The sequence below is a fragment of the Oryzias melastigma genome, linkage group LG17 (assembly GCF_002922805.2).
Source record: "Oryzias melastigma strain HK-1 linkage group LG17, ASM292280v2, whole genome shotgun sequence".
NCBI lineage: Eukaryota > Metazoa > Chordata > Actinopteri > Beloniformes > Adrianichthyidae > Oryzias > Oryzias melastigma.
The window spans coordinates 9,293,566-9,309,439 of record NC_050528.1 but is presented as its reverse complement, the minus strand read 5'-3'; the positions used below and the strand labels follow the sequence as shown (position 1 = coordinate 9,309,439).

Below are 15,874 nucleotides of genomic sequence, written 5' to 3'. Positions count from 1 at the left end.
CCACTTTTAATCAGATTAGGAGCCTTTAATGTTCAATCCTGTTTTTCTTCTTCCCCTACAGTACGGCACAGGAGTGGCCAGAGCCGAAAGCAGCGATTCAGCTCAGATTTCATCTCAACTGGCGGGGAGAAAGACCGAGAGAGATAGAGAGGGGCTGTCGGTGTCCCTCCTCCCAAATCCAGAAAAGCTTACCAAGGAAAAAAGGAGGAGTGTCGGGGCTGAGACAGACGCGAGGGAACCGGAGGAATTTCCGAGGATATTTTCGCTTCTTCTTCTTCTTCTTCCTCTTGATATCAAAATCTAAAAGTTGGAGGGGCGGCAGCTGGGACCGTGTTCAAGGATGGACGAGCAGCCGCGACTGATGCACTCTCACGGGGTAGGCATGGCCGGACACCCCGGCCTGGCGCAGCATATGCAGGATGGCACGGCGGGGACGGACGGAGAGGGGAGAAAGCAGGACATCGGAGACATATTACAGCAGATCATGACCATCACAGACCAAAGCTTAGACGAGGCGCAGGCGAGGTGAGGATCAACACTTGGATGTGTGTTTTTGGATGAGATGACCAGAAATGAACGCCCTCTGAAGTGCGCGTAAAAACACATCTTTAAAAAAAACTTGACACGCTTCTAATTTTAGATCTGAAGCAACTTTAGTGTTCACACTTTGATTTGGAACCAAGAATTTGCGCGTAATTTGCGCAGATGGAGGAAACGACCTGTTTCGGATGCGGAGCTTTTTTTTTTTTTTTGGTACCTCACTTCTTCTTCTTCCACTGGGAGTCTTTTGCTTTGTTGAAAATCCTCTGCCACAATCAAACCATGCAGGTCCTCCTCTTTAGCAGCAACAGTAATGTGAATTTATTACATTTTTGCGCAACTTTTCCAAAGATTTCGTGCGTAAAGATAACTAAAATGTCATTTTTAATTCAAATTCAATTTGCTTTTATTTGCTTATTTTCTAATATATATGTGTTTAATTGGGAACATTTGTGTCCTTGTAGGAAACATGCACTCAACTGCCACAGAATGAAACCTGCTCTCTTCAACGTGTTGTGTGAAATTAAGGAGAAGACAGGTGAGTTTTTGCTCTAGTGGCAGTGTTGTTGTTATTATTATTTTAAAGCTGCTGCAGGTAAATGTGTTTTTTTTACACCCATTGGATGAGCTCTTTTGCATGCTGATGCAGGTCGGAAGGATTTTCTGTTTACGTTTGGGTCAAAATCAGGAAAAAACTGAATTCTACCGACTTGACAGCCGATCAAAAGAAGCATGGCTCATGTGATGAAAGTCTGTGAATATTCTCTGAGGGCTGTGGCAGATTGCTGCTTTTCAAGGGAGGAAATAAAACCAAAAAGAAAAAATATCCAATATTGCTTTATCTGAGAACATTGGAGCTGTCTGTGCGGTTATTGAGAGAGCCTTGCCACTTTGTCTGCTGTCTCGTCTCGTCTCAGCCTTCTGAAATGGCTACGGATAAACACGAGGCGATATCGTTACCTTTAATATAACAGGAATTGTTTTTCCCTGACATTTCCTTCGCATGAGTCAGACTCTGGAAAAGGTTTTGGCCGAAAACAGGACTTGTAGACACTTGAGATTTTCACAGCCCGAGTACAGGAAGCTGCAGTAGGTTGGGGCCCTGGTTCTAAATTGCAGTGCTTGGAAAAGTGAAAGAGTAATGCGGGGTCCTTTGTAAACTGTCTGGCGTCTCCTTGGGTTCAACCAGAGTTCGTTTCCAAAAAGAAGAACAAAGTGACTTGGACCTTTTCCTGGCTTTTCCCCCCTGCCTCTCCTCTCTTCCCACCGTTTTTGGCAACCAGGATTACAGAGAGCCTCTGACAAGAAAGAGGCTCCCCTCAGTCTGCAAATTGTCCTCCCCTCTGTTCAGTACCAAGTTTGGAAATTAACATGTTTCACCGCAGCTTGCCTTTTTTCTCTGTTATTCTTTTTTTTTTTTAAGCCTTAAATCAGTCAACTCCCAAAGCACGTTTAAAAGGGAGTTTTTTTTAGATATATATATCTAAATAAAAAGAAAGAATCTTCTTCTCCTGTCTGTGTGTGAAGAGCTGCGGCTCATCTTTTGCTCAGGAGGGTTTGTGCAGACGAGACTGAAAATCCTTTCACTGCAGTGACAGAGAAAATGACTCAAACCTTCACCATGGCATTTACAGCCAAATGTGCTGAGTGCGGTGTATGCGAGAGGAGTACAGCCTGTAATTCGTCAGGACTTTTTTGTATTCTTTATAAAGCATCCGCTTCTCCTTGCTTTTTACATTGTTGCAGTCAGAATGTGTCTGAGGAAAGGTGCAAGGAGGATTCGAATTTGAAGGAAAAAAAAAAGCGTTTTTTATTTAAACCTCACTTAGCATTGGCTGCATGTGGTTATTCACATGCGAGCACCTCTTGTTCTTGGTATATCAGTGGTGTGAGTGTTGACAGCAGCAATATGGGTCATTGCCGCAGTGAGGTGTCCATTGGCAGGCAGCTGACAAACAAGGCACATGCCAATAGCGGACAGAGCAGGCCTTAACTGATGACCCCACACCACCCCGCTGCCTGTTTTTTTTTGTGCCGGGGTCGTTCCCATGTCACGGCGCTGGAGTATTTAGCAAGTTTAAACAAGCTCAGGTTCACATACTGCGAAAACCAACGGCTTGTGTTACCAGCGAAAGGTTTCGTCTCTCTTTTAAGCTGCCATCATTGTTCGCGGAGTTCCTGCCACACTTTGAATGTTGCTTTCCTGCCTCACATCCGACCGGGGAGCGTCTTTGTTTGCGTGGAACCATAATGGCGAGGGAAGCTGGCACGTACAGGTTGACTAAGTAAGGGAAGCCAGACACCAAGTCAGTGTTTCTGGGTGTCAAATTTCATGGCCTACTCTCCCTCCACCTCCTCTCCTCCCTCTATCTGTAAGCTTGGGACTGTTTAGTCAGGCCTCCCTGTGTCAGCAGCCTCACATTACTTCCATGCAGGATTGGGTCAGATGGAGAGCTCCTGCATGACTAATGTAATCAGATGGATAATGCATTACAACGCTTGAACTTATCAAAGCTGGAGACCTGCTGAATCAGTCCATCCTGCTAACTAGAATTCCCTCCAGACACTTCACCACTCCTGCTGAGAAAATCTTCTGCTGTAACCGACTTCCCGTTTCGTCTAAACCGGCAAACCTTAAAGATTTAGTGCAAAAGCACACCGTAATAAATGCATTTTCTTGAATATTTCAGCACTCACTTTGATAAAAAAAATGTGTTTGGGGCATTTTTTTGCTGATGGAAGACATTTGTTAGGAAAATTAAACTCAAATTAGCTTTTTTTTTAATTCAAATCCTTAAAAATCAGAAAAATCCACTTTGAAAAAGAGCGTCAAAAATGCTTACTCTGAGCTCTAAGCAACGGGGAGAGGAAGAGGGGCGGGATAGCTCCTTTCCAATAATCCCGCCTTCAATTTATAAACAAATTTCTAATGCTGCTCTGCAGAAAATATGTCCAAGGAAACGACAAAAATTAGATTTTTTTTGCTAAAAACTACATAATCATAATTAACTATGAGAACCTCTTCCAATTTAAGCTAATATTTAGGGGCGGAGCTATAATGTTTTATATGAGGGGTCAGAAGAACAGAAACAATTTTATGATTGTTATTAATATTAAAACAGCAGTTCCTATAGAAGCTTAAAGAAGCAAATATTAAGGATTAGTCGACTATTCAACGACTAATCGATCATTGAAATAATTTAATAGTCGATTAGTCATTTACTTATTTTTAAATTTTATCTCAGCATCACAAAATGCCCTTTTCTTACATTTGAGACGGTGAGACCAAAACTTTATCTTTTGTTGAAAATAGTTTGTTTTGTTTTAGATGCCGACCTCATTTGATTCAATCCTGTTGCAATGTTAGAAACTATTGAAGGAAAGAAGCTGAATCATTTATTAAAGGTTCAATAAGCTATCGTCTTTCGACCGATTAGTCGACTAATCGTAAAAATAATCGGTGATTAGTCAACTATTAAAATAATAATTTGTGGCAGCCCTATGTGGGTTTATAGTTATGCTAATATTGACTCAAAAATTTGTTAAATTTTGGCACATTGACCAAAATTGTAGCTCCGCCCCTGAAGCTAGCCCACCCAGATGGGCAGAATTCATTACAGTGGTTGTATATGTGATCAGGATGCCATAAAAGATGATTGGAGTGAAGTTTTTAAGAACATTTTTAAAAATATTTAAATGTGAATCCTTTGGCGTTAGTGCTGCCACAAACGATCATTTTAATAGTCGACTAATCACCAATTATTTTTTACAGATTAGTCGACTAATCGAGTCATGAGCAAACTGGATGTAAAACACACATCTTAACTATCATTAGCTTTAAATAACTTACAACTAGGTATATAGCATTACCTGTGATAATGCTCGTGTTAATGCTGTTAGCTGAATTTGGCTGCTGAAGATGCTAGTGACGATAACCGAAGATGCTAAAGTTGATTGCTAAAAATGCTGAAGTTGATAGCTGAAAACGTGGAATCTGAAAGCCAGCTAAAATATTAGTTAAATGCCAAATTAGCCTTAAAAATAAAAAAGCCTAAGTTAGCCAAAACAGCTAGCATGTAGCTGAAATATTAGCTAAACTCAAAATTAGCCTAAAAAACAAAACAGTATAAATTAGCCATAATAGCTAGCATGTAGCTGAAATATTAGCTGAAATCAAAATTAGCCAAAAAACTGAAAAAAATCCTAAATTAGCCAAAATTACTAGCATGTAGCTTAAATATTAGCTCAACTCAAAAATAGCCTTAAAAAGCTAGCACAACGCCATTATAACTTTCAACTTTACTACACTCCGACTCCATATAATATAAAGTAACGACTAGTCGGCTATTAAATTAGTTGTCGACTATTTTATTAGTTGATTAGTCGTTGATCAGTCGACTAATCGTGACAGCTCTACTTGGCTTTAAAGAGGAGATTGAAAAAGCAAGAAACTGCCAAATAGTTTTTTCAAAAACCTACAGGTGTGGCGTTCTTTTGCCAAATAGCTATTTCCTGTAACATCCACATTAAACAATGATGGCGGTCCTTGATGATCAGCAGTGGATGAACTGGTCACTATGGCTCCCAATGCTGCTGTTTTTCAGTATTTAATTGACATGGTCGTCCATGATGAGTTCAGGGGTTAGTGTTGCCTCTCTTTGTTACTCTCCTCTCATCTCCAGTGACAGATGGAGGCATTAGTCTCCGATGTGGCGCTGTCCTGAAACTAATGGCTATGTCCTTGGTTTCCCCGTGCGAGCCGGGAGACTTTATATCTGTCCCCTGCTTGGAAGTGCAGAAGCAGCAGTTTATCCTCCCATGTTTTAGTTTCCACGGAAATAAGACCAAACAGGCCCGTGTCTGTTCTCTCATAAATAACTTCAAATAAATAACTTCAAAAGTGGTGAGGTGAAGTTTTCCCGACTAAAGCGGCCTTTGATTTGTGTGTTTATAGGAAACTCTTCCTCTTCTTACTAGAGCCGTTCATCCGAGTGAATAATAATAAGCCTGTGATATTTATATATTTTCTGCAGGAAGTGCAGATTGTAACTTTATCTTTGCCTTTAAATTGAATTATAGGATATAAAAATAGCCCGGGAACCCCAGAACCTGCTTCTCACTGCACTTCAGATGCAACAGCTAGTATTTCTACAGTTCCCTGTCCTCCGATGTAAACTCACTTGCAATTAGGACAGCTAATATATTATGCAAATGTTGACTGGCTTAATTGAGACATGTTAATCATGTTTTAAGAGGCTAATTACAGCCCCGTATATCTGAGGTGGGAGTAGTAATTAGCCGTGATAGCAGATCTGGCTGTAGAATGGACATGTTCTGTGTGACGATGTGAGTCTGCGCATGAAAGGTGTGTTATTTTTAAAAAATATTCATTTGTTTTTTACTTGACAGCTTAAAATGTCTTTTTGCAGACGTGATTTATCTCTTTTTTTCCCCAGGAAACTGAGTGTGCATTTCTGTCACGCCACTGAACATAAATATTTTGGCGTTTAAAAGAATGTATTAAGAGGACAAATACTTTTTTTTATACCTAACTTGTGAGTTAATTGTGTGAATGTTTAGTAAGCGTTCACTCGATAGTGCTTCTCCTGCTCCTTTCCGTACGTTTTTTGGCACATAAAACTCAATCACACTTTCAGCGAGTTCTGGAATCTTTGTATCAAAATGTTCAGCTCATTCATGATATTACTTTTTGTACTTTTGGTATTTTTTGAGTTTTTTTGGGGGGGGTGTAGTTTTTGAAATATTGAATAAAATATCCCCCATAGGAAATTAATAAATACTGAAGAATATTTTAGCAACGTTTAATGTTTTTGGCTCATTTGTTAACTACTGGTGTTATTTAGGCTAATTTAGCATGTTTTTAGCAACATGCTAACATTTTTGACTAATTTGTTATCTACTGAGGTTTTTTTATAGCTAATTTACAGTTTAGCTTCTATTCTAGCAACATGCTAACATTTTTGACTAATTTAGTTTATTGACAAATCTTTAGCTACGTAAGAGTTTAACTAGTTTTTTACGCCAATTTGAAGTTTAGCTAATATTTTAGCAACATGCTAACGTTTTTGACTAATTTAGTTTATTGACAAATTTTTAGCTATGTTAGAGTTCAGCTAGTTTTTTTCGGCAATTTGAAGTTTAGCTTCTATTTTAGCAACATGCTAACATTTTTGACTAATTTGTTATCTACTGGGTTTTTTTAAGCTAATTTACAGTTTAGCTTCTATTTTAGCAACATGCTAACATTTTTGACTAATTTAGTTTACTGACAAATTTTTGGCTATTTTGAAGTTTAGCTAGTATTTAAGCAACAAGCTAGCTTTTTTTTGGCTAATTTGGAGTTTAGCTCATATTTAAGCAACACATAAAATACTTTTTTCAAAATTGTCATTTATTAGGGATTTTTAAGCAATTTTACTACAACCTTTTCAGAAATTTAGGTCAACTTCCGAACTCTTTCATTGTTCTTTTGCAAAATTTCCAGTCTTTTAGCAAATTTAAAATCCCTTCAGCAAGTAAAGTAAATTGTGTCACCATTTTTAGCGAAAAGCTTCAGCATCTTCACTGACAATTTTTAGCAAAAAGCATTCACACTAGCTCTATCGCAGGTAATGCATTCTTACTAGTTTACTCTGTCAGCTGTACTTTCAGTCTGAAGATCTGAGTGGCCACACAGAACTCTGGGCTTTTATACGACTGGGATCTTCGTTTTCTGACAGAGATCGTATTTAGATCCATTACACTAAGAATGCCTTCCCACTTATCGGATATAAAATTGTTTTAGAGAGGAAATTTGCTCTATGGCGGAGTGGAGTTTCTTTTTTATCAGATGTTTGTCTCTAGAGTAGCTTTTAGCATCTACAAAACAGCTCCGGTGACATTATTGCCGCCGCAATTGCCTCCGCCATTGTTTTCCTTATTGGTGCTGTTTGGATTTGATTGGATTTCGCGCGGTCTCATTGAATTGCCCCGCAGAAAACGTCTGGTAAAGGCATATATCCTGCCGGTTTTGGAGTCGAAACACCTGCAGATCTTATTATTGATATGTTTATAGTCCGGATATGTTTGAATTTTGCTGCTTAGGCTCCGGCTTTTATGATGGAGGTAAAGTCTTTGTGGTTATTGGCGCTCGGCGGCGGCTTTTGTCACCGTTTGAATGGAGAGTTATGGCCTTTTTATGTCTAAAAAAAGTAACTGGTGCTTTCAGATTGGCCTGGGCGCTTTGATGGAGGTGCGTTGTCTGGCACCCCGCCACTAAGATGTAAGTGGCGTGTTGGCGGCCCGCTGGGGTCGCACAAAAGACCCCCCCTGACTTCGATGAACAGTCAAACATAAGATTGCAGGCACTCTTCCCTGGCTGACTTAGTAAAAATGACACAAATTAATACATGCTGCTTAAACAGGACCAAGATTAATGGTTGCCTTTCGCAGCGGCTTAGATCCTCTGTCAGTCGCTGCTCGCTGCCCAGATGGAATCAACACCAATCAATGAGTCCGCCGACTCTCGCTGGATATCTGCTTAGGATGTCAAGTGGTACACACACATTTAACTCCACTTTGTGCGCGCACAAATGTCATGGAAAAATCTCCTTGTCTTCCCGCCGCTTTCCTCTGCATAAGCTCACGTCTTGTACCGCGTGCCGTACAGTCGCCTGTTCAATCAGGTGACACCAAGTCAGATGGGGAAGAGCAGTAAGGCTGATGGCTCGGTAGTGATTGGATGTTTCAATTACTGATAGTAATGCCATGGTGTAGTGAGTCATGCAGTGCAGATAGCACCATTTATTTTAATCAGGACAGGGGAGAGATGGGTGTGGATGTGTCTCCCTCATTTCAGAGTCGCTTCACATTTAGATGCAGGGGAGTGTGTTCCCTTACTCACTCCCAATCCCCCAGTTTCTTTGTATCACACACAAATGCATGCACAAACACACACACACACATGCTCAGGTGGATTGAGTGGAGGAGAGGTTGCCGTGGGTAACGCACAGAGACAGGGTACTCTCTCGGTGAGCTATTCTAATTTATGTTAATAAACCTTGCCGTTGCCGTGAGAGACAAAGGGGCCACAGATGAGCCTTGGTAACCTCGGCACCTTCACTGGAAGGAAAGGCGCAGACAAAGAGCAGCAGTGACACGCGCAGAAAAAGGGGAGAGGGGATATTGAACTGTAAAGAAAGACACAAACGCTGCAGTATAGAGAGCGATGATAAATTTAGCCACACAAAGACTTGTTTTGCGGCTCTAAAATCAAACAGTCTCATGCTGGCTATTTTCGCCCTGTGAGTGGTGTCTGCTATTTCAGTGGCAGAGAGGCTGTTGGAGGGCACCAACAGGGGAAAAAAAAGCCAGAGTGTCTCTTGGGATGGTTGCTGCTAATTCCATTGAGCCCTTAGAGACGCAACAAGAGGGGGGGTGGATTGCGGTTTTGGATCCCTTTCTGGGGCAGATGTGACACCACAGGTAGCGTTTAGCACACTAGGGTGAGAGCATGACTGTTAGCAGAGGTCGACGCTGGGTCCGGTTGCCTGGCAATGTTAAGATGAGCAGAAAAGCACACTCAAGTCTGCTACTTGTGGCGTCAAAAACAATCACTTTTACGATAAACTATTAATAGAAAGCTAATGGAATATAAATGTCATTTCTACTTTTACATTTTTCAATTTTAAATTTAGGGGTGTAACGATTAATCGACTTAGTTTTTATTTCCCGTGATCTAACCTGATTGATCAAAATAAAATAAATCGATTGCAATAAAAGTTGGAAAACGCCATTTTGAAATAACTAAGATTTAAGAGTGTAGCGATTAATCGACTTAATCGATTTTATTCCTGTGATCCAACCAGATATTTTTGTCTTAATCAAATTAGTAATCAAATTGACCTATACCATTGTAAAATTGTTTATAAAAAACAGTTTGGTTGTATTAAAACTGGAAAACACCATTTGGAAATCATTGAAATTTAGGGGTGTAACGATTAATCGATTAATCGATTTTTTTTATTCCTACGATCCAACCAGATCAATATGTCTGAGGCAAGTTGTTAATAAACTTCACCTATACCGTTATAATATTGTTTCAAAATAATATAATAAATTGATTGTAATGAAATTGGAAAGAAAAGCGTTTGGAAATAACTGAATATTAGGGCTGTAACGATTAATCGACTTAATCGATTAATCGATTTTTATTTTTACAATCCAACCAGATCGATCTTTCCATGGCAAGTTAGTTGTCAAATTGATCTATGCCATTAGAAAATCGTTTAAAAAAATATTTGATTGTATTACATTTTTGGAAATAATTGAAATGTAGGGGTTTAACGATTAATCGACTTAATCGATATATCGATGTTTATTCCTACAATCCAACAAAATTGATCTGTCTGAGGTAAGTTAGTAATCAAACTGACCTATACCATTATGTAATCATTTCATAATAAAATAAATTGATTCAATTGAAATTGAAAAACACCATCATTTGGAAATAATTCAAATTTAAGGCTGTAGTGATTTATTGACTTAATCGTAAAATCGATTTCTATACCTACAATCCAAATAAATCGATCTTTCTGAGGTATATTGTTAATTAAATTGACCTATACCATCATAATAAAAAATAAAATAAACTGATTGTATTAAAACTGGATAACACCATTTGGACATAATTGACATTTAAGGGTGTAACACTTAATCAACTTAATTGATATATCGATTTTTACTCCTACGATCCAACCAGATTGATCTGTCTGAGGAAAGGTGGAAAACAAATAAACCTAAACCATTTTAAAATAAAATAAATCAATTATAAATTGGAAAATACCTTTTGGGTTTAGGTAGGGTAGGATTATTTTACTTCGACTTAAAAACAGCCAAGCGCCATCACAGCAGCGGGCAGCACACGTGATGGCAGCAAAAAAGATCAACCAATATTAGTGTGGAAACACTGTATTTTAACTAAAAATATGACCATACAGTGTGGTAAAATGCTCTAATAATGTTCATTTTGTATTATTTTTATGTGGAAAAACAAAAGCTTTATGAATCTAAAATTGGAATAGATTTAATTGTTGTTTACTTGTTTGCAAGAAGTCTTCAGGAGCTTCAGTGTCCAAGTATTTATCTCTGAGTTCCACTAGTTGAATTTTAGATGTCCTGGATTGATTTTAGGTCAGTGAATCGGAAACCAAAATCGACTGTGAATCGTATCGTTAACCACTAATTATGATACGAGTTCAATTAAGTTGAATCGTTACACTCGTATTGAAAGTATTTTGAAATAGCTGACATTTGGTGCTATAAATGCAATTTTTTGGAAGACTGGCTCTTTATTTTTGATGTAAAATCTAGCTACAACTCAGTTATATTGCTGTAAATAATTCTTCCTGCAAAAGCAACAAGGATTGATAACCCGGCGCTGCCTCCTCGCTGCTTCCCAGTTCTGCAGAAGTCTGCATCTCGACCCAAGGAGGGAAAGCGGCGGATTTCCTCTGTGCCTTCTGTCTGCCAGCTTGCCTTTGGCGATGTTAGTTCTGGACAGTTAACTCCTACTGAAATTATGTTAATTGCTGTCATTTTCTTTTTCTACTTGAGCATAATCAGCAAATTATATACTTCTGTTCATTTATTACCAAGCCACTCCTAACGGCGTTTTTACCCTTCAAAGATCAAAAGTAAGAAGGGGAGGTAGTTTGCTCTTATGATTTGTGGACTCACGTGGGCTTGTGTGTGTGTGCTGTCAGCAATTTGCACTTTTTGTGTATGGGTTTGTAATTACATCAGCAGCAATGTCTCGTAAAAGAAGAGTTGAATAGAAGCAGACGTAGCTTTAGAGTTGGATTGTGATTTACGTTGTTTTTTCTTCCAGCAGCTTCAAGTGGTTTTGCTGTTGCCATGTAAGAAATACACACCAGTCAGTTTAGCAACAGCAAAACTCTCATTTTACATCTGGCTAATTCACAGGAAAAGGTGTGTTGTATTACTTCTTGTTTTAGCCGTGCTGTGTGTGTTACATCGAGATAAAAATACCTTATTTCCAGGAAAGGATGCTGCAGGAAGCGGCTCTCTTCACTTTATTTATTATTGGCGTTTTCGTCTTTGATTGTCTTTTCGTCTGTGAAGTGTCTGCTGTTGACGGAAATTCCCCAGGAAATCACTTTATGTGTGCATGTCTGCACATAAAGACAAGCATGTGGTTATCTGAGGAACACAAACGGCCTCTGTTCAAAAACGGCTACATATCATTGTTCCCAAAATAGGGAGGCGAGTTTAACCTCGCAGGACGAGAACTGTCGTTTTACATGAAGCACATGAGCGAGTATTACTTCAAGACGTGCGTGTGTGTTACTTTGCAGAAGAAAAGCAAAGGAAATGAAGAAACCATCCATCCAGCTTCCCTGGAACGGAGAGCTCTCCTGGGGATCTTTGGTGTTTAGGAAAAGTTTCATAATCAGGCAGCTCTAATGCTGCGTTCACACCGGGCTCGGGAGTTCAAGCGACTGCTTCCAAAGAAAAGTTTATATAAGTGCACGTATACGTGTTTTGGTCTTCAGCGTTCACGTGTGGCTGCTTCGATTAGTCAACTAATCAACGACTAATCGACCATTAAAATAGTCATCGACTAATTTAATGGTCGATTAGTCATCGATTAGTTGACTAATCGATGACTAATCGACCATTAAAATAGCCGTCGACTAATTTAATAGCCGATTAGTCGTTACTTTATATTATATTGAGTCAAAGTGTAGTAAAGTTGAAAGTTATAATGGTATTTTGCTAGCTTTTTTAACTGTTTTGGCATTTATTAAGGTTTTTTTGGTTATTTTGGAGAAAAGCTAATATTTTAGCTGCATGCTAGCTATTTTGGCTAATGTAGGATTTTTTCAGTTTTTTAGGCTAATTTGGAGTTTTGCTAATATTTCAGCTCTATACTTGCAATTTTGGCTAATTTTGGATTTTTTCAGGTTTTAGGCTAATTTGAAGTATAGCTAATATTTCAACTACAGGCTAACTATTTTGGCTAATGTTTGGATTTTTTCAGTTTTTTAGGCTAATTTGGAATTTAGCTAATATTTCAGCTACATGCTAGCTGTTTTGGCTAATTTAGGCTTTTTTTGTTTTTTTATCCTATTTTGGCATTTAACTAATATTTTAGCTGTCTTTCAGCTTCAGCGATTTTAGGTATCAATTTCAGCATCTTCTGCTATCAGCACTAGCATCTTCAGCCATCAATTTCATCTTACAGAATTCACGCAAGCGTTATCTTAGGTAATGCTATATATCAACTTTTTAGTTAGTTTAAAGCTAATGATGGTTAAGATGTGTGCTTTATATCCATTTTGCATGACCCGATTAGTCCAATAACCGTAAAAAATAATCAGGGATTAGTTGACTATTAAAATAATCTTTGTGGCAGCTCTAGTGGCTACACAAGATTTTGAGTCCATTTTCAGGCACCGTGGTTCAAAACAAAAGTTTCAACTGAAGGTTAATCCAGTTGAACTTTGACCAATCAGATACTAGGATTTCAATCATTTGAAAATCAATCACGAAGGAGAAATTAACAATTGCAGTTTGTACCTGGATAGACTTATATGACACCAAGTCTTTCATGTGTCATAATAGAGATGTGAAAGAAAAAGCCTGGAACAAGATTCATGAGATTTGCACCACTTTGAAATAATCTAGTGTGAACGCCATATGCTAAAAGTGCGTTCTTGAACACGTAATGCTAAGTATGTGTTGTGTTGTGCGTTCAAGAACGCACTGTACGCAGTTTCTTGAATTCTTGATGCACTCAGTCAAGCCCAATCTGAATTCTTCCCTTCTCCCTTCCCCTTCATTTGGCCCTCCAAATGGAGAGTTATGAAAAACTAGTGTCATACTTCGGACATCACTTTCCTCGATGACGTCACCAATAATCACCGGTTGCTAGCGTTAGTGTGGAGCTTCCACCGCTTGAATATACATAACAACAGCGGTTTTATTACTTTAAAAAGTTAATGCTATAACAAAAAGTCTTTACTTACATTTAAATGTAAACTTCTGTGTTTCAGAGCCACCCATGGCTCGATTTACCCCTGCAGGGGAGGACTTTATATCCCTCTGTTTGGAGGGTCGGATTTAAAAAATACATTCCCTGGACACACTTACACTTAAACAGAAGGGAAGGGAAGAAGGGACGAATTTGTATTTTCATTGAACGTGGCCACGAACGTGACTTGATGCGGCCAGTGTGTACCTACAAACTTTTCATTGAAAGCGGTCGCTCAAACGCCAGTTGCTCAGCTTGGTGTGTACAAATCTTCACACATGTTTGGTGTTTATGTAATTTAACAAAGAGTTGAACCAGCAACCTACTCCTTGAGGCAGCCGTCTCTCCTCCTTCTATTATTTTTTATTTCCTGCGCTGGCACCACCTTGCAGCCTGCTTTATTGGACATGTCCTTCAGCACCACGTTTAACAGTCTCCTCCCCTGAAGACATAAAATTCCTTTATGCTCCTATTACTTGAGTTTACGAAGATCGTCTTCACCCACCCCGCCCTCCGATAAGATCATATTGATAGATTGATATTGGAAGAGCTGTAGTGTGATAAAGGCACGGGGGTTAAGAGCTTCTTGGATAGTTTAACCTTGATAAAACAGTTGTTTCAGTGAGGTTGATTTTGCCCCATCCGTCTTCATCCGTCAGGGCCCCGCTGAAGTATGCAAATGGAGGCAGTAGAGGGAAACGCCGTGCGCGGTTAAATGGGGCGTTGCGAATGTGCGGTGTACCGCGCCGACGGGGTGATACTACTTACTGTCCAAATTTAGTGTGTCTTTTCTGAACACCTCCTCCCTCTCCTTCTCGCTTTTTGTCTGTATTTCAAACATATATTCACAGTCTGACTGGAAAAAAAAACATTACACATATGACAGAAGCCCCGCACTTCATGTTATCACAGATTTGAATGTTTTTTATCTTAGTGGCTGCAGGCTGGGTGACTCAATCTGCAGTATCTACATGTTGGAGCAGGTTTTATAGCGTGCTCTGCCCATACATTTTACAGTATGGCTGTTTATTGTGCTAATTAGTGAGTCTGGAGGTGTAAGGGTAATAATCTTTGTGATAATAACTGTTTATGCCTTAACACTGCTCTTCATTCCCACTTTATGGTACCTGGGCAGCTTCATTTGCCTGATTAGCCTTTTTAGTTTTACCTCCTCAGCACCATCAGGGATGTTGTGGGTTTTTTTTTTTTTTTTGGTGCCTGTGCGTTTGATTCTCTCATTTGTCTCACGTGTCGGCATATTGATTGATTCCCGCACTCTCTCGTTATTTTTTTCTGTTCTTCACAACTCATTTTCTGGGAGAGAGGGGCCATCACAAAGGCCAGAAACACATACCGTGTCTCCTCTCCGCTGTCTGACTAGTCACCACACGCATAAAGCTGTCAATCAGGAACTTTCCGGCCCGCTCTTTTGTTATGGAACGCTGGCTTTGTGGGTGGGTCCTCCCAGGTGATAGATGGCTCCGAGAGCCTATCAGACTGCAAGAAGCATCCATCTCTGTCTGCTGCCTGTTAAACAAGCTTGGGAAAGCAGCCATGTAGTCCTAACCATCACTGGCCACCACTAAAAAAACCCATTAACATTAATGAAGGGTAGCTTTAAAAGTTCTCCTGTAATAAGCTTGAATTGGATTTATGATTTGGATAGTTTGCCAGAGAGTACGCCATGAAAAATGTCATGGGTAGATAAAGGGAAATGAGCTTTTGAAAGGTCTTGGGACACCGTTTCAGGGAGGATTTTTAAGCTCTTCTCCGAGAGCTTTTTTTTTTTTTTTTTCTTGGCTCTCAGTCACTTTCTGTTCCAGCTCTAAAATCAAGCTTCAGTGGCTGCGAGGGAAAAGCGAGGTGTTTGATGTTTTAAGCCACTGCAAAGATAAAGCTGCTCATCTTACACTCTCTTCTGCTGCTGTTGCTGCTGCTGCCGCCTTGGTGAGAAAGAAAAAAAAAAAGGATCTGTAATGCATTTTAAAGGCTTTTCATCCCTACCGGCACTGGCCATTTCAATATCTTGCAACTACCACTTTACCTGTCTGCAAGGTCCCTATAGATGGCTGTTGTGAAACTGCCATTAGCCAGCCAATTCCTCAGCCAGAGATTACTGTGCCAGTACGCGGTAATCACAATGTTGAAAAGGTCTGATTGCACTCCATCCAACCTACAAAGTGCGGCATAAATGGGGTTTTTGAAGGTCTGCAGTCAGTTGTTGGTATGCCATCATAGTGCATTAGGACTGTCAGCAACAAAATAGCAGTTTTTGAAACG

The 15,874-nt window shown here is 39.5% G+C and overlaps 1 protein-coding gene across 4 annotated transcripts in view; it reads left to right on the top strand.

Annotated features, from left to right (window-relative positions):
• The window catches only part of pbx1a (pre-B-cell leukemia homeobox 1a), a 73,929-nt gene that overhangs the window by 2,018 nt on the left and 56,037 nt on the right, over nucleotides 1-15,874 (top strand). For all 4 annotated transcript variants that reach the window (XM_024273762.2, XM_024273766.2, XM_024273764.2 and 1 more), the window contains exons 2-3: nucleotides 62-525; nucleotides 1,005-1,078. In XM_024273762.2, the coding sequence (XP_024129530.1) occupies nucleotides 341-525; nucleotides 1,005-1,078 (259 nt within the window). In that variant the 5' untranslated portion in view covers nucleotides 62-340. The remainder of the gene's footprint in view (nucleotides 1-61; nucleotides 526-1,004; nucleotides 1,079-15,874) is intronic.